At 40.4% G+C, this 19,751-nt stretch overlaps 1 protein-coding gene across 1 annotated transcript in view; it reads right to left on the minus strand.

Annotated features, from left to right (window-relative positions):
- Nucleotides 1-19,751, minus strand: part of LOC113535232 (voltage-dependent R-type calcium channel subunit alpha-1E) — a 127,467-nt gene that overhangs the window by 40,870 nt on the left and 66,846 nt on the right. Inside the window, exons 6-15 of the mRNA XM_053236522.1 lie at nt 6,027-6,130; nt 5,752-5,910; nt 4,347-4,537; nt 4,134-4,237; nt 3,788-3,903; nt 3,575-3,628; nt 2,115-2,204; nt 1,381-1,590; nt 585-697; nt 340-452 (exon numbers count right to left, since the gene is read on the minus strand). Of these exons, the coding sequence (XP_053092497.1) occupies nt 340-452; nt 585-697; nt 1,381-1,590; nt 2,115-2,204; nt 3,575-3,628; nt 3,788-3,903; nt 4,134-4,237; nt 4,347-4,537; nt 5,752-5,910; nt 6,027-6,130 (1,254 nt within the window). The remainder of the gene's footprint in view (nt 1-339; nt 453-584; nt 698-1,380; nt 1,591-2,114; nt 2,205-3,574; nt 3,629-3,787; nt 3,904-4,133; nt 4,238-4,346; nt 4,538-5,751; nt 5,911-6,026; nt 6,131-19,751) is intronic.

Below are 19,751 nucleotides of genomic sequence, written 5' to 3' on the forward strand. Positions count from 1 at the left end.
TGCAAAAGCAGAAAATATTCACACCTCGGAGGACCGTTTATATCCGAGTGCTCCTCAATCACACGTAACTGAGACACGCCTCCGTTTTAAACTCCGCCCACTCCGCACAAAAACACATAAATCTCACGGGCTCACGAAAATTTCAGCTCTTTAGTTCTCTAAACATTTCCAAAAGTTAGCGATGTTTTCTTCTCTCGAGGATTAGCGTTCATTACTTCACTGAAATCTGATTGTCGCCCCGCCCATACTGTGATCATTACAGAGACACGTGTCGAATTTAATCAGGATTTCTTCTTTGTTTGTTTGTTTGTTTGTTTGTTTGTTTGTTTGGACTCTCACTTGGTGATCTTGAAGATCCTCAGCAGTCGGAGCGCACGCAGGACGCTGATCCCGAAACTCATTCCCGGTCTGAAGAAACTCCAGATCACCTCAAAGATACTGCCAACGATCACCTGCACAACATCCGAGTGGATTAATGTGCAGTCACAGCTTATAATCACACACACACAGACACACACACACACACGCAAAACATCAGCGGACATTTTATAAAGTCAGCAGTGTGAGATTTTGATGCGACTCACTCCAAAGTCGAAGCAGTTAAAGGAGGAGTGGAAGTAAAGTCGAGGCCCGAGACCGTACATCTTCAGGAACATCTCCGTCAGAAACAGACCCAGGAACAGAAACTCTGCGTAATCTACAGCACGCACACACACACACACACACACACACACACATTAACCACTGGCATGAGCCGTGAACATCTTAGTTACAGGCTGGGAGAAATATACGAAAAATAATGTAAATAATATTAATAAAATTAATAATAAATAAAGTTTATTATATTTACTAATATACCAAAGATAATAATTCACTGCTGATTTATTTTTTTTATATTACTGTTAATCTACTATATTAATATTATATTTATATTATTTTATATCCACAAATATTATTAACATTATAATATTCATATTATTATTATTGCTGTTATTACTGAATTAATTCATTTTTTAAAAAATGCAGGAAAAAAGTCACAATGAACAATAAACTAATAATCCTGGTGGTTTTTTTTATTTATATTTACACCTACTGACCTAAATTCAGTTTATTATTATTATCATTGTGCTAGATTTCATGGCCTGTTAAAGTTAACCAATACAGTAAAAAAAAGTTACTTTTATTATTAATTTTCTATTTTTTTATTAATTTATTATTATCATTTAGACAAACACAGACAGTTGGTCATTTTTGTTGCACTTCAGCTGTAATTATTGATGTATTAGTGATGAAGAGTCTGTGTGTGATTCTGTGGATTCAGGGTTGTGTATACAGCAGTGTGTGTGTGTGTGTGTGTGTGTGAGTGTGTGTGTGTCGTACAGAGGAAGGTGGAGAGCCACTCGGGCTGGTTGTGATGAACGATGGCCACGCAGATGGTGTTTAAGGCCACGAGGCCCAGCACGGTCCAGTAGAAGGTGTGTGTCTTCACCATGCGGCGGACGGAGATACGCAACATCCTCTCTTTCCTCCGGAAATACGCCGCGGGCCCTCGCTTTACGCTGCGGATACTCGCCCTGTTCATCGGCCCACCTGAGAGAGACAGAGAATAAATAAACACAAGAATAAATAAATAAATAAGCCTCAAAAATAAGAATAACAGGAAGTGCTTTATAACATACAAAAAGGAACAAATAAATAATTAATTAAACATGAATAATCTTCATAAATCTACATATAAATAACAGAAAGTTCTTTTTTTATTAAAATGATTTAATTAACACTGTTTTATTAATAATGCTCTCTCCTAAAGCCCTAAAGACCTGACTAACACCTCTTACAATCTATTTTTACACCAAATATCACGTTTATTTCACAGTAATGTATTTATAAAATTATTTTTAAAAAAAATGAATTGCTTGTGTAATTAAAGGCATAAATTTGTTCGTATTTTTATGACACAGCATATTTAAGTATAATAAAAGTGCATTTATTTGTGAGGATTTTCTATTAAATGTATTTAACGCCACTGTAAGAGCCTCGACATGTGGATGTGATGGAATTCGGTGAAGGTTAAAGGTGAAGTGTGTGTGTGTGTGTGTGTGTGTAGTGTTTACCGACAGAAGCGATGTCCACACACTGCTCTTCAGGACCGTGTCGGATGGTGTCCACTCCCCTCCTCTTTATCGTGGTGGCTCTCTTTAACACTGAGAACAGCGAGAGATTATTCTCGAACCCGGTGACGTAATAACAGTAACCCGGTAAACAGCCACGTTAAAGTTAAACTCCAGCTAATAACTCCAACTGCGTAACTTATTACTACTACGTTACATCATTTATTTGTCCTTTTTGGTCAGTCCATGGCTCCCCAGCTGCCAATGTAGCAACACAGCTAGTGACTAGTACTGATTCCCAATGTCACAGAGCTACGCAGCAACAGGTGACTAGTAACGATTTTCTCAACGTTGCAAAGTTACGTTACCACAATGTGACTAGTAACCATTCACAATGTCACAGAGTTACAGTGCCACGATGTAACTAGTACTGTTTCACAACATCAGAGAGTTACAGTGCAGCAACATAACTATTTTTACCGATTCACAGTAACACAAAAATTACCTTCCCACAATGTGACTAGTAAAGATTGTCAATATTGACAAGTTACATTACAGTTATGCTGCAGTGTTATGGTACAGAGTTACGTTCCAGTGTGATGTCGCGGAGTTACATTGAGGCGTTACATTACAGAGTTGCAGAGTGGTGCTGTGTTACAGAGTTACACTGCAGAGTTACATTGAGTTACATTGAGTTGGTATGTTACATAGTTACACTGCAGAGTTACGTTGTGGAGTTACATTGCAAAGTTACATTGAGGGGTTACATTATTGAGTTGCAGAGTGGTGTTACGTTGCAGACTTACTTTGGGGAGATACATTGTGAAGTTACATTGAGGTGTTACATTATAGAGCTGCGGAGTGGTGTTATGTTACAGAGTTACGTTGTGGAGTTACATTGTGAAGTTACATTGAGGTGTTACAGAGATGCGGAGTGGTGTTATGTTACAGAGTTACACTGCAGAGTTACATTAAGGTGTTATGTTACAGAGTTACACTGCAGAGTTACATTAAGGTGTTATGTTACAGAGTTACACTGCAGAGTTACATTAAGGTGTTATGTTACAGAGTTACACTGCAGAGTTACATTAAGGTGTTATGTTACAGAGTTACACTGCAGAGTTACGCTGCTATGACGTATCTAGGATTTTCACTTCTCTAGTTGTCACAATATAAGTAGTTACACTGCTATGATGAAACGCTGTGGCAACGTAAAGACAACGTCATTTGTTTATTTGGAAACTCCTCCCTGAAACACATTAAACATGTTTATATTGAAATATTTCCGGTGTGTTAAGAGATTCTGGTGCTCGATGCTGTGTTTTCATTATTCCTGTGAGATGTTAGTGGTTGTGTGTTGTGTGTGTGTGTGTGTATGTCACAGCGGGACAGTGTTATTGTTATTGTTACTGCATTTACAATGGAGTTTAATAAAAGGAAAGAATTACTGAACACAGACTCACCGTCCAGAGCTGAAGGACCCGAGTTCTTATTCTCCTCTGCCAGCATCACTTCCTCTGGAACACACACACACACACACACACACACACACACACACACACAGAAGATTTCTGGATGGTTCCATCATTATTTAACACACACTCCTAAAGGGAGAGAAGTGTGTGTGTGTGTGTGTGTGTGTGTGTGTGTGTGTGTGTGTGTGTGGTGATGATCACCTGCTCGGTCAATCCAAGCTCGATATCCGTTCAGTTCTCTTTCGATCTGCTGCTGACGTCTGAGCTTCATAAAAGCTCTCCTGTTCTCCACACGCTCTCTCTCCTTAGCAAACTCTCTACACACACACACACACACACACACACACACACACACACACACAGAGTAATGAAATACATATACACACTGGATCACACACATCATCATACAACACAAACAGACAACATGAAGAACATACACTACAACCCCTCACCCATTTCATACACACACACACACTCACACACACACACACACACTCACACACACACATACACACACACACACACACACACACACACACACACTCACCCGGACAGAACTCCCAGCACCAGGTTGAGCACGAAGAAGGAGCCGATGATGATGAGGGGGATGAAGTACAGCCAGTTCCACGTTGGACCTAAAGCATCGTTGGCCTGAACACACACACACACACACACATACACACACACACACACACTCGGTTTCTGATTGATCTGTGCTGTGTGTGGTGTTGTGTGTTCGGTGGTGAGTAAGTGAACTGACGTTGTACAGGACGGTGGTCCAGCCCTCCATGGTGATACACTGGAACACGGTGAGCACGGCGAACAGGATGTTGTCGAACTGCGTGATTCCGTCGTTCGGCCCGATCCACGATCCGTTACAGCTGTATTTATACGGACACAGACGATCTCCACACGGAAACTCCGCCTCCCAATCCGGAACCGTCTCGTTCTCTACAGTACAGGACACACGGGACACTGTTAAATAAATCCTGACACTTCTGGAGACAGAAATAAAGAAAGAAACAAAGAAAAAAGAGAATGATAGATAGATAGATAGATAGATAGATAGATAGATAGATAGATAGATAGATAGATAGAAAACAAAAAAACAAAAATTAGAGAGAAAAGTATTGAACTAAGAAGAAAGAAAGAAAAAATAAAATAAAGAACAAATTAAAATGGAAACCAAAAAAGCCATAAATAAAAAGTTTTATAAGAAAGAAAGAAGGAAAGAAAGAAAGAAAGAAAGAAAGAAAGAAAGAAAGAATGAGAGAAATTAAAGTATTGAACCAAAGGATGAAAGAAAGACAAAATGAAAACAAAACAAGAAAAAAGGTAATGAATGAGAAAAACATTTAAAAGCAAGAACATGAGAGTGAAAGATAACAAACCAAGGAAAACATTCATGAGAGAAAAAAGGATTGAACAAAAGAAAGAAAGAAAGAAAGACAGAAAGAAAGAAAGAAAGAAAGAAAACTTATGTGTGGTTTTTTTATCATTTTAAAACGAAGCTTGGAAGGAAGTAGCCGAGATCACTGGTGACTCTTGTGAGTGTGTGTAGCTATTACAGTTAGCTCGCTTTGCTAATTGAAGCCACGTAGCTACGAAGCCGAGCGCGTAACGAGCGTGCAACACGTACATCATACAACCGGTTTTCACACTGATAAGTGCGTTATATGTGATTAATTTGTGTTTAACTAGTTAGCTTGAGAAGTTATATATAGCTACTACTGTTTCACATCGGAACGAAAAAAAAAAATAACACTGAACAGGCCACACCCACAAGCGACAAACAATAAGCGACACGAGCGACTCGTCACCTGCTAGCGTGAACATACGAATAAAGTTGATTTTAAAATCAATGTTTTTCTTCATAAGTATCAGAATGAGTAAGGGGCGTGGCCTAAAGTCTGAAGGCGGAGCTTGTAGGTGTGTTGAATGATTATATTGTCTCAAATTTAATTTTTTTTATTTGATTTGTTTTGCTATTTTATGAAACCATTTACGTGTTTATGACGCTAAACTGGTAGCTACAGACGTGCAACAAATTTCATACGAACATTTCTTAGATGATTGAATACATTTGCGGTAACATTATGTAGCTTTGAGAGAAAGAGAGAGAGTGTTTTTGTGTGTGTGTGTGTGTGTGTGTGTGTGTGTTGTACCCTGTATATCTGGATCGGGGATGCAGGTCTTGTGTAGGCGGCCGCTGTAGAACTCCAGGCCGATGATGGCGAACATTAAAATGGCAAAAAATAACAACAAGCCGATCTGCAGCAGAGGAACCATCGCCTTCATGATGGACTTCAAAACGATCTGCAGACCTTCACACACACACACACACACACACACACACACACACACACACGCACACACACAGAGGACAGTTATTTTAATAATTTTCTAACATTAGTACATGATGTTTGCTCGAAAAACGTACTTGGAATTCCTGACACCAGTTTGAGGGGCCGCAGAACCCGAACAGCTCGTAACGTCCTCAGATCAACCGGGATGTTCATATGAGCTTCTGCAGTGGCCAGGATCCTGCACACACACACACACACACACACACACACACACACACAGTTACAAAGCATATCACAGTTAAGGTTGGTGCTATATTTATATCATCTTCATCAGCATCATTTTCATGATCATCATCTTCTTCATTATCATCATCATGATCATCATCATCTTCATCATCATCATCTTCTTCATTATCATCATCATGATCATCATCATCTTCATCATCTTCTTCTTCTTCATCACAGTTGACTGTACTTCCTGTATTTGAGGAAGTCTGTGATCGGATCAGAAACACACGTTCATGTCGGTTCTGTTTTTAGAGCCGTGTGAAGGTGTCAGACATCTCAACTACAACCTGAAACCATGAATTAAAATAGAAATCAGACGGAAATAAATCACTGCTGATTCTCACTGAGAAAACAAACACACAGCGACTCTGACGTCTTGCACAAACTGTAAACTGTCCTGAGCGCCGTACAGCAGGCTCACTGATTGGTGGAGAGCGGGTATGTTCTGACCAATCAGAGCGGAGCTTCATCTGTCAGTTACGTCACAGAGTTACGTTTATTCATTGTTAAATCTGTTAGAGATTCAGAACCAGTTCTGTCTTTCTTCCTTCCTTCTATTTTCCCTTCTTCCTTCCTCTTCCTTTACACTGCTTATTTTCTTTTTCCCTTCTTCTATTTCTCTTTCTTTCCCTTCTTTTTTCGTTCCTTCATACCATCTTCTTTCCTTCCTTCTTTCTGTTTTTTTCTGTCTTTCTCTTCATTTTCCTTCCTTCCTTACTTTCTCTTCCTTTTCCTGTTTTCCCCTCTTTTCTTTCTTTCTTTCTTTCTTTCTGTAGTGACAAATTTCCACCACTGGTGGGCCGCATCCTCTTTTCTGTCTTAGTGTATTATGGTAATTAATCACCAAGAGCTCAGGGGCAGATACACTGATCACACACACACACACACACACACACACACATACACACACACACACACACCATTGTGACAGATGGTGTATGAATGATTGAAAGAGCAGAAGATCAATTATTCATCAGAGCTAAAGAGCACACACACTGAGCTAATTGTCAAAGACCTAAAGCAAAAATAAACGACAAATAAAGGGTTAATGATGTTTAATGAAGGAATCGCACACACACACACACACACACACACACACACACACACACACACACACTCTCACACACACACACTCACACACACTCACACACACACACTCACACACTCTCACACACACACACACTCACACACACACACACACACTCACACACACTCACACATACTCACACACTCTCACACTCTCACACACACACACACTCACACACACTCACACACACACTCACACACTCACACATACTCACACACTCACACACACTCACACACACACTCACACACACACTCACACACACACTCACACACACACACACACTCTCACACACACTCACACACTCTCGCACACTCACACACACTCTCGCACACTCACACATTCTCACACAAAGTATTCACACACACACACACAGCTCTACGTGATGCTTTATTAATACTCAGAGGAAATCGTTCGGAAATGTTTCGGCTTTTCCTCTCCTCGCTGAATTTGATATTACGTCACTTTCTAATCATTGATCTCATTAAAGGTACTCATTAGTGGCCAAAAATAAATTGCACACAGCTGTCCTAAGCAGTTAATCAGCGAAGAAATGTTTGTAGTGTGAAGCTGTGATGATTTCGGCATGCAGTTTTCACAACTCTGTGATTATAATTAACTCTCAGGATGAAGATGTGTCGTCCGTCAGCGGAGGTAAAAACGCACGGAGCTCTGCTGCGGCGCTGGCATTTACACTCGCTGCTTCCTTCACGTCTCCCTCAGCCCCGCCCCCTGCTGCGAGACGCTTCACGCTGTCAGACACCACACATCATCATCAGGAGAGAAGAGCAGCACCGCCCATCATCACCTCGCAATCCGCACACACACACACACACACACACACAGACTCCACGCCGCAGAGAGAGAACACACTCCATCATCTGACCATCATGGCCTCGGATCAATCTTCTGAAACGTTCAAATATCGTGGAGAAAAGAATAGTGTAATGTCTCATGGATGAGTGCAGAATGAAAATAATAAACGAGTGAATCTCTCTATTTAAACACTTCTCCTAAGTGACTCACGAGAATCGTTCTGTTTGAACAACTCTCTTCCGTTACTCCGGAGAACTGCCTGGCTCACTCGCTTTATTCCTTCTTTTCTCTTTCCTTAGTTTCTCTTCCATTTCCTTCACACTTTCTTTTTTTCTTCTTTTATTTTTCTTCCTTTTTCGTTCCTTCATTCCATCTTCTTTCTTCTCCTTCCTACTTTTCCTTCTTTCCTTTTTCCTCTTCCTTTTCCTTCTTTATTTTCTTCCTTCTTACTATTCTTTCTTTCTTTCTTTCTTTTCCTTATCCTGTTTTCCCTCTCTCGCTTCCTTCCTTCCTTCCTTTTCTTTCTTTCTTTCTTTCTTTCCTCTGGAAGATGGACAGTGTAAGTGTGGGTCAGTTATGGTTCGTCACTCGTGTGATATCTGAGAGCAGCATTCCTTACTTTCTTTTTTTCTTCTTTTATTTCTTTTCCTTTTTTGTTAGTTTATTCTGTCTTCTTTCTTCTCCTTCCCTTTTTTATTTCTTTCCTTCCTTCCTTTCCTTTTTCTCTTCCTTTTCCTTCTTTATTTTCCTCCTTCTTACTTTTTTTTTCGTTTTCCTTCCTTCCTTCTTCCTTCCTTTCTTTTTCTTTCTTTCTTGTCCTCTTCCTGTTTTCCCTCCCTTCCTCAGTCTTTTTCTGTCTTTCTTTCCTCTGGAAGATGGACAGGGTAAGTGTGGGTCGGTTATGGTTCGTCACTCGTGTGATATCTGAGAGCAGCGCTCCTTATGTTTGCTGGAGCTGAAGTGGGCGAGTGTTGAAGTAAGCGAGCTCAGGCTGAATCCAAACCCAGCACTAAACACCGCCCACTGAGCCAGATGAAAGAGCTAAGTGCTAAGTGCTAAGTGTGGGCTGCCACCAGGCCTTCACTCATTTCCAGCTTTCCAGCATTACAGCATTCCAACTTTAAAACAGCATTCCAACTTTATAACAGCATTCCAACTTTAAAACAGCATTCCAACTTTATAACAGCATTCCAACTTTAAAACAGCATTCCAACTTTATAACAGCATTCCAACTTTAAAACAGCATTCCAACTTTATAACAGCATTCCAACTTTAAAACAGCATTCCAACTTTATAACAGCATTCCAACTTTAAAACAGCATTCCAACTTTATAACAGCATTCCAACTTTAAAACAGCATTCCAACTTTATAACAGCATTCCAACTTTAAAACAGCATTCCAACTTTAAAACAGCATTCCAACTTTAAAACAGCATTCCAACTTTAAAACAGCATTCCAACTTTATTCAACTCGCACACAACCAGAATGAACACAACAGTAAAAGACTCAAGGTTCAAGATCTTTATTGTCATATGTACTTTAGTACAATGAAATTCTCATGTTGTTTTTTCCTCGCGAGAAAGACGGGGTAGAAGGGCAACAAACAATAAATGACAAAGACAATAAAAATACAAAACATATCCAATCAGGATAAAACACCCATCACAAGGTAGAAACTGTAGTGATTTCACTTAATGAACTCAAAAGACTCTCTATTCACCGTGACAGAGAGCAACAATGCATCTTTCAGCAGGACAATCCAGAGGAGATGGGAGATTACTAATGCGAGATGGAAGGAAGGGGGCGGGGCTTTCAGGGTGTCAGCTAATATACAACTCAAGTGTTCAAAATACAACTGTTCAACTGTCAATCATTCCAGATTCACATGTCGATTGGCTCATCTGCCGTTTCACTGGAAGGGAAAGAGAAGACGTTTTGCATCATTTTGAATGATAACTCGTAGCAGAATGTCAGAATGCCGAGCTCTTACACAAAATGCGTAAAAACTGGTAGGTCTTGCAGCATTAAATCAGGAAATAAAATCACCTCACAATCCGCAGAATGACACACAGCAATAAAGAGACAGAGAGAGAGAGAGAGAGAGAGAGAGAAGCATTAGCAAAGCAGAAGCCGAGATCTCACAGTGGATCCTCAGGAGCTATTATTGTACGAGTGCAATAATTCAGTCGATGACACTCACACACGAGGACACAGACACCTCGCCCTGAGGCTTGTGACTCAACTAGAACACAAGGCAAAGGTTTTAGTAACTGTTACAGCACACAGAGAGCACTATTATCATCCTCACGAATGAAAGGCCTCACCTGACCACTTCAGCCTCACCTGAGCATCCTGAGATTACCCAGATGCTCGAGCGGCAGACAGCTATTCACTGTGCAGCAAATAGATCTTATCTAAATGTCGAAACAGAGAGGGACAGAGACAGAAAGTCACCCCGAGGCAGGAAGACGCTCCAGTGAAAGGTGCAGAACAGGCCGATAATCACCGCTTCCACCCTGACACGGTAATAACAGGCTGTGTAAAGGTAGCACCGCTTTCGGCCATGGGATCTTAAATAGACACACCAAACACACCATAACCAGCCTGGAGCAACCAGAAGCACATGACTGAGAAAGATCCAAGAGGATGAATCAGAGTCAGAGTCAGAAATAACAGCAAAGTATCACAAAAAGAAGAAAACAAAGCAAAAGCAAGTTCAGAAGAAAAGAAAGCATAGATGAACTACAAGGCTTAGAGCTGTAAGACATCAAGAGTTGGACTTTGCAAACACATAGAGATACAGCAGGATATATATATATATAGAGAAGAGCTGACCTCTGCTTCAACAGGTAGCTGGCAAGGTAAAGGCTTTGCAGCACTGATGTGATGCTCACATTATAACCATTGCTATCATCCATCCAAACAACCAGGTACACAACTGTGCCTGGGGATCTAGAGGGCTCATAAGGTATAGGCAGGTTATATTCAGGCTAATCATTCACAGTCAAGAGGAAGAAGAGAAGGAGCATGACTGCCATCAGCTCCACCACTATGGGAGGAACACTGAACATGTTTTACCAGAGAATGACAGAAAGTGGTATGAAGATGGCCAATAATCGTAGGGCTGAACTTGGTAAAGTCAGAATTGTAGGTTCTTCACGGACAGCCAGACCACGGACAACCAGTTGAACCTTAACACGGACTGATCCAAACTGTCTGGTCCAAATCAATCCCTTTTCATCTGTACCAACAGAATCCAATTCAACTCAACACCACCCAGGCAAATCCATAAACCCAATCCATCTCAATGTAGTTTAATCAGACTCATCATCCATTCATCACTGCCTAACCTATTCAGACATGACCCAACCCAATCCAACACAAACCAGTTCAACCCAAAACACCCCAAAATGGCAACAAAACAGCCCAACCCATCCCAAATCCATCTAGTCAAACTTAGAAAATGGCACCAAACTGGCCCAATATAAACAAACATGACCCAATCAACCCCAAAACTGCTTCATCTAAACCAATACATCCCAATACAAACCAAAACCAGCTAGTCAAACCCAATGTGGCAACAATATGGCCCAATCTAAACAAATCCAACCCAATACAAACCCGATACTGCTAGACTCAATCCAATCTGACCTAGTCCATCCCAGTGCAGTTTAATTAATCCCAACATAGCCCAATCTATTCAACACTGTCCAATCTATCCCAACACGACCAAACGTGACTCAACACAGCTTGATCCAAACCAATACAGCTGAATACAACAACACCATCCAGTCAAACGGAATATGGCCTAAAATGGCAACCAGATGGTCTGATCTACATAAACACAGCCCGATCTAACCCAGCACCAACCTAGCACTGCTTTATCCAAACCAACATGTACCAGTCAAAAATAACACAAACCTGTTGAACCCGAAACACCCCAAAATCACAACAAAATGGCCAAGTCGAACCCAACACAGCCCAATCCATTCAACATTGTCCAATCTATTCCAACAAATCTGAGTCCGTAATGCTTGATCCCAATCAATACGGCCCAATCCAACTCAACACACTCCAGGCAAACGCAAACCCGGCCTAAAAGACAAACGAATTGCCACAATCTAAACAAACATGTCCCAATCCAAACCAACACTGCTTCATCCAAACCAGCATGGCCCAATACACCACAACACCGTCCAGTCCAACACAAAATTACCTAAAATGGCACCAAAATGGCCCAATCTAAACAAACATGGCCCAACCCAATACAGCTTGATACAAATCAATATGGCCCAATCCATCTCATGCAGTTTAATTAAACCCAACAAAGTCCAAATGATTCTAATGATCTATCGCAACATGGTCTAATCCAAACCAACACAGTTTGGTCCAAACCAATACGGCCCAATACAAACCAACAGCATCCATTCAAACACAAATTGACCCATAATGACAACAAATTAGCCCAAATCTACATAAACACAGCCCAATCCAGCCTAATACTATTCCACCAATCCAGTATGGCCCAATACAACCCAACACAATCCCGTTAACCTGAAACACCACAACATGACCACAAAATGGCCCAGTCTTTGCAAACATGCTCCAATCCAACACAGCACCATCCAGGCAAACACAAAATGGAAAAAATGTCTATCCCAACATGGCCCAGTACAACCCAACACCATGTAGTCTACATCTAGATGACTCAAACTTGGTTCAATCTAAAAAAAAATAAAAAAAACATGACCCAATCCAATTCAACACTGCTTCATGCAAAGTAATACACCCAATACAACACAACACGACCCAGTCAAACACAAAATGACCTAAAATGGCACCGACCTGGCCCAGTGTGACCCAATACAGCTTGATTCGAACACATACAGCTCAATACAACCCAATATCATCCAGTCGAACCCAAAACAACCCAATATCTACACAAACATGGTCTAATTCTACCAGCATGGCCTGATCTGATCAAACTGCCCAACTGACTCCACACCATCTAATCTAGCCTCATCTAGCTGAATCCAAGAACTACTTACTTAAAATGTGAACACTGTCTATAGTTTATTAAAAACACACTGACAGCTCACAGAGGAAAAGGTACGGTACATCAAACTTGGTACTTAAGGTCCAATTAGCTAAAGGTACAACAACAAATGTTTGAAAGTACCATCTCAGTGATGGGTCTGAACCATAAAACCTTAGTTTAGTCATTTTTCTAAGAGTGTAGGGTGGGAATGGACGGCAGGGACTGAAAAGCTCGTTAAATGTCCTTAACAGTCCGTCCTGTCTCGCTGATTTGTGGCTAAATGCACCAGCGGTGGTAATAAGCAGCGCAAACGCAGCTGGACACGGAGTCCTACTGTTTCTAACACAGGGAAATGTAGAAAAGAAATCAAACGCTCGTGAACGCTGCTCACTGATTTCCACAGAGACATATTACTCCCTAATATAAAGCATAAAAACAAAACAAAACAGCGCATTCAGATATATTTCTAAATTTTAATCTACAGAAATATTATAAGCTGTGCTCTAAATCGTGTCTAAGATTGTCTAGGCTTCTCCAGATTTTATTATTTGCATTATTTTTATAATCATGTTATTTTTACATTCCTTTTACATTACATTACGTTCCTTTATATTGTTTAAATGATTATACTTTGATTCTATTGTTTTACAAAGTTTTATGTTAAATATATATATTTTTATTTTACATGGTTATTATTTTCTTTTTTTGTGTCACTGTTGTAATATATGGTATATTTTTATTTGCCTGTTTAACCATAACTATATATTGAAGTTATTATTATTATTATTATTATATTTCTAACAGTTCTGTAAATAATAATCATAAAATATAGTTACCTTAAAGGTGATTATTATTATTATTATTATTATTATTAATCATTACATGATTCCACTTTCACCTTTTTGCTGATGTATAAACAAAACACGCATACACACACACACACACACATATATATATATATAAATATACATATATATATATATATATATATATATATATATATATATATATATATATGTATATATATGTGTGTGTAATTAGGAAAGTCTAACACTCAGCAGTTACAGCATCTCTTAATTTTGCAGAAATTAAAATTCACAGTAGAAGTACAATGTAATCTCAGGAGCATATGTTTTAAATTATCACGTTTTTTGTTGTTGTTTTGAAAAGCCAGTTTTTTGGCTCAGGTTTATCGGTGATGAGTGGAGGCTGAGCTGCCGCATCATTTCTGCCGTTTCTTTGTTCCTTGGCTCGGCTTTATTTGCCATCTGTGTTGTCAGGAGGCAGAAACGCACAATGATGCGCTGCCATGGAAACAGGTTGTCTGGAGCGCAACCCTGAGAAACCCATCCTGCTCTCGCTCAGTGGATCCTCTGGAGCTAATGCAAACTGTGGACATATTCTCCTGACACACACACACACACACACACACACGTCCTGCAGCATATGACTGGGCTAGAAAACATGACACTCGGAGTGAGACCGCTACAGAAAGGCTTAGACAGGCGAATAACCAAATCATTTTCTCCAGCTTTCTATAGGACCTGAAGGAAAACACCTCATCAGTGAGCACTTCACCTGATTATCACTCCACACCAGAGAGAACGTGTTACACAACGACATCATCTGGAGAAACACAGATCGTTTAGCTTTATTACCCGTTAACAGCTAATGACATTCCACATTTGACCTGAACGACGCACACGACTGAGGCCTTCAAACGCCATTTGTTAAAAACCTCGTGTGCATCCGTCAAACCAACACTATTTTATGTAAACGACGTCTGTAAGGGGCGGTCCTTTGGGTCGCTGGCCCTCCCAAAACTAAAGCTGGGAGGGCAAGGCCCCTCCCCAAATCCCCTGAAATTAATTCAGTATCATAACAAAAATATAAAGCATAACAACCTAAAAAATAATCAGTAATAATTTATTCCTTGAGTCTCATTCACGCCACTAACCCTCAGTTTTTTCCCTGGATTAATGACATTAATTTAAAAAAGAGTGTGCATTAACAGTGTTAGCTAGTTAGTTAACCCCTAACTCAACAAGTCAACAAACTAGTCAACAAACAAGTCACATGACATTTGTCCCGTAACTTCACCTCAGCAGATCCAGACGTAAACGCGGCTAAAAGTCTGCCATCGTAGACTTCGTCCTCATGACAGTATCGAAACTAAACACTTCAGAAGATTGTGGTCTCTGAATCACAAAAACTCACTGCACGAGGATGAGGATGAAACTCGCAGCAGCGTTAACGAGGCGCTTCAGGATTGGACACTCATTTTATTCTTCTAATGTTTTGCCCCGCCCCCTCCAAATGTTTAACGCAGTCCGCACCCATGGTCATTTATACGTTACGTATTTTTTATTTGATATTATGAATGTCAGCTCTCTTTGCACTGTTGCTGGGCCGGTTAACTGCGTTACACCTCTTTATTTTTACATTTTTTTCAATTTTCACAGTAGTTTGTTTTTCGTCAGTTCTCTGCTTTACTTCATTTCAGTTTTCTGTGCAAATGCAAAATTCAAAATTCTCCACAAAGAGTCAAACATTGTGAAGATATTGTGATATAAAATTCTGGACATATCATGGAGATCTGTCTGTCCGTCTCGCTCTCTGTCTATCTGTCTTTCTCTCTATCTATCTGCCTGTCTGTCTACCTGTCTCTCACTGTCTCTTTGTCTCTATCTCTCTGTCTATCTGTCTCTCTCGCTGTCTGTCTGTCTGTCTCTCTCTCTGTCTCTCTCTGTCTCTCTCTCTGTCTCTCTCTCTCTCTCTCTCTCTTTCTCTCTGTCTCTCTCACTGTCTCTCTCTCTCTCTGTCCCTCTCTCTGTCTCTATCTCTCTCTCTCTGTCTCTTTCTCTCTCTCTCTGTCTCTCTCTCTCTGTCTCTCTCTCTCTCTGTCCCTCTCTCTGTCTCTATCTCTCTCTCTCTGTCTCTTTCTCTCTCTCTCTGTCTCTCTCTCTGTCTCTCTCTGTCTGTCTCTCTCTCTGTCTCTCTCTCTGTCTCTCTCTGTCTCTCTCTCTCTCTGTCTCTCTCTCTGTCTCTCTCTGTCTGTCTCTCTCTCTGTCTCTCTCTCTGTCTCTCTCTGTCTCTCTCTCTCTCTGTCTCTCTCTCTGTACCTCTCTCTCTGTCTCTCTCTCAATCTCTCTTTCTCTCTGTCTCTCTCTCTGTCTCTCTCTCTCTCTGTCCCTCTCTCTGTCTCTATCTCTCTCTCTCTGTCTCTTTCTCTCTCTCTCTGTCTCTCTCTCTGCCTCTCTCTGTCTCTATCTTTGTCTCTCTCTGTCTCTCTCTGTCTCTCTCTCTGTCTCTCTCTGTCCCCCTCTCTCTCTGTCTCTATCTCTGTCTCTCTGTCTCTCTCTCTCTCTCTGTCTCTCTCTCTGTCCGTCAGTGTTGTTTTTAATCAGAGCTCTGTTATATGTGATATCTCCCGGGTTTGTGGAGGTGCTGTAGGAGACAGCTGTTCTTCCACATGCTGAAAATAAAAGCGGTGTGTGATGGGAGTGATGTGTGGTGTGAGCAGACACATGTCCAAACACATCAGTCATGCTGACAGCTGATTGGCCAAGCTGTTTGATTGACAGCTGGCCTTGAGCAGAAAACACACTGGACTAACATTAGCGAGAACAGAACATGATTTAGGTTCTTGCTGTCACTTTGTGTTTAATTCTCAACTCGCTGTAACACACTACTACTCTACAACTCTACAACCCTACCACATCAAAGCTCCTGACACCACAGCGCTGCTGGATTCTGCACTCTGATTGGTCAGAAGGTGTTGATTAGTTTTCTATAACAGCAGCTCTGACAGTAGCGCAGGTTTATATTAATGAGCTCGCTCTAATATGTTATCGTTTCTGTAGCAACAGCTCATTCTCAGGGACGTGTACAGAGGACGCTCCACATAAACAGATTTTAAAAAGTGTGGAAATGATGAAGATTTCTGTAAGGATACGTTTATTTAACTCCTTAATTATGGAAGGAGTCTCCAGTGTCAGCAATAAAGCTGCAACTCAGGTGAATTAATTTGCAAACATAAACGAGTCAAATGTCTTGGCTGCTGATGAAATAAGTGACTCGCGAGAATCGTTCTGTTTGAACGACTCCCCAAGTGACTCGGGTGAATCAATTAGCAGGCATGGGCTTTGGCTAAGTGACTCAGGAGAATCATTCTTATTTAACAATTATGGAAGGAGTCTCCAGTGTCAGCGCTTTGTAACAGTCAGAGGTAAAGCTGTAAAGTTTTCTGACACTTTCAGGACAGATTCAGAGTTTAGTTTTAGAACTTCAGAGTAGTAAGAGTAACTGCACTTCCTCACACCACACTGTTGTTGATTATTTTTCTATAACAGCACGGCACACACAGTGTTTATTACTTACTTAAGTATTCAAGCTAACTGAGTTACAAAGTACAGACGTTTCCACATCACTACTGGAAATGTAGAGATTTGACAACTTGGCAATTTAAAGTTTGCTTGCGAAGTCTTGCCGTTTTAACAACGGCTTAACAACATAAAAATGGACGTCCCTTGTTGAAGTTATATAAAAAAATCTAACAAAAAAACTCCTAAACTGAATAAAATTAGAAACAGTCAAGCATTACAAATATCTGACTTTAATAGGAGATAGAGTTTTTTCACACTGTGTGTGTCACTGAGCCTTATTGTTTTTCTTGTATTTATCTCGTAGCTTGTCATGTTGAAGCTGAATTTTGATTGGCTCTCGTAGCCTGTTAGCTGTGACGTCCACCTCCGAACTCGTTTTTGACATGTTTGACACTAGTGGAGAAGCCGCAAGAACAGCAATGAGACTGCAGCGGCCATGAGACGGTGTTGTTCTGTAGAAGTGTGTGTGTGTGTGTGTGTGTGTATGTTAATTACAGTGCCTGTCTGCTAGTTCTTCAGTTCAGTTGGATCTGGCTGATGTTCTCACACTCACACTGTCTCATTATCCGCACTGACATGACTTTAAACTGAAACCGAGGCCAAACTTTCGATTCTAAAACTGTGTGTGCTGATATTTTTATCCCACGTGAAAGAGAATGTTATCAGAATGTTCTGAGGCGTATTCAAATAAGGCTGAGCTGTAATGTTTAAAGTTCGGAAAACACACTAGTCTGGCGCTGAGTTAGAATGAACTTTGTGGATTTGTGTTTGAAATGAGAAGTAATACGGACACGAGGTGGTCTGTGGAGAGGTGGCACTGGGACGCGTGGTGCAAGCTGCTGAGGAAGACCAGCTCTGTGGTGGAGAAGGAACTGGACAGTGTGGAGGAAGTGACTGAGAAGAGGATGAGAGGGATGACAGATGAAAGCTATCATGGACAATCCTTCTCATCCTCTCTGTGCTGAGCTGAGGAGCCTCAGGAGCAGGTTCAGCCTCAGATTCGTCCAGACACGAGCCTCAAGACGTCTGGGAGGCTCTTTCGTGACATCAGCCACCAGACCTCACAATGCCGCAGTACCCAGTACCTCCTATTCCACTGCCTGAGCCTCACACACACACACACACACACACACACACACTCAACAGTTAACCGGCATTCCACAGATATTGCACATGTTTATAAATACCAAGGAGATATATATATATACATATATACAGAGAGAGAGAGAGAGAGAACTCTGGCATATATACACGCAGATCTATTTTATTGTTTCTATTATTTCTATTATTTTTTTTATCTTATAGTATTTTTATTTTGCACTACTTCTGATGTATAGGTATTTATGGAAATTATTTTCTTTTCTTTGAAGTTACTCCTCCTACTTGTGCTGCTGTGTCGACTGGAATGTCCCATACAGGGGATCAATAAAGATATATCTTATCTTATCTTATCTTGTCTTGTCTTATCTCATCTTATTTTATTTTATCTTGTCTCATCTTGTCTTGCCTTATCCAGTTTTATCTTATCTTATCTTATCTTATCTTATTTTATCTTATCTCATCTTATCTCATCTTATCTTATCTTATTTTATTTTATCTTGTCTCATCTTGTCTTATCCAGTTTTATCTCATCTCATCTTGTTTTATCTTATTTTATCTTATCTTAAAGCATAAGCAAACTAAACTAGCTAGATTAACATTTTCCTCAAACGTGTTTGAAAATTACAAAGTAAAATCGTGCAGCGTTTCAACGAACATTGACCCAACGTTCAACATTGACTGGCTGTTTCTGTAGAATCGTCGTGGACCTCAATACCACACAGATTGTAAAAAAATGATGGAAACATTTGTGTTTTTCCTACAACTTAAACCGTTGCAGAAACATTGTAGGAACGTTTATACGCTCTATGTGCGCTGTTCTTCGACAATTCGGTTCTTCGACAATTCTCTTCTGTCCTATTAAGTTATTATTACTACACAATTCTCATTCTCTTCTGTGTTATTATTATTAACTAACGTTATTATTCTGACCAATCAGAATCCAGAATTCAGCAGAGGTGTGGTGTAATATTAGCTGAGCTAGCTGGTCACAACAAAGCTGTTCCGGTTAACGTGACTATTATAAATAACTGAGAGAGCTAATTACGCTGACGTGCTAATTTTACGCAGGAAGTGCGCTATTCTGGACGCAGCCCACGATTGTGTGTGTGTGTGTGTGTGTGTGTGTGTGTGTTCGGTAACGGAAAC

Source organism: Pangasianodon hypophthalmus, chromosome 8 (assembly GCF_027358585.1).
Source record: "Pangasianodon hypophthalmus isolate fPanHyp1 chromosome 8, fPanHyp1.pri, whole genome shotgun sequence".
Classification (NCBI taxonomy): Eukaryota; Metazoa; Chordata; class Actinopteri; order Siluriformes; family Pangasiidae; genus Pangasianodon; species Pangasianodon hypophthalmus.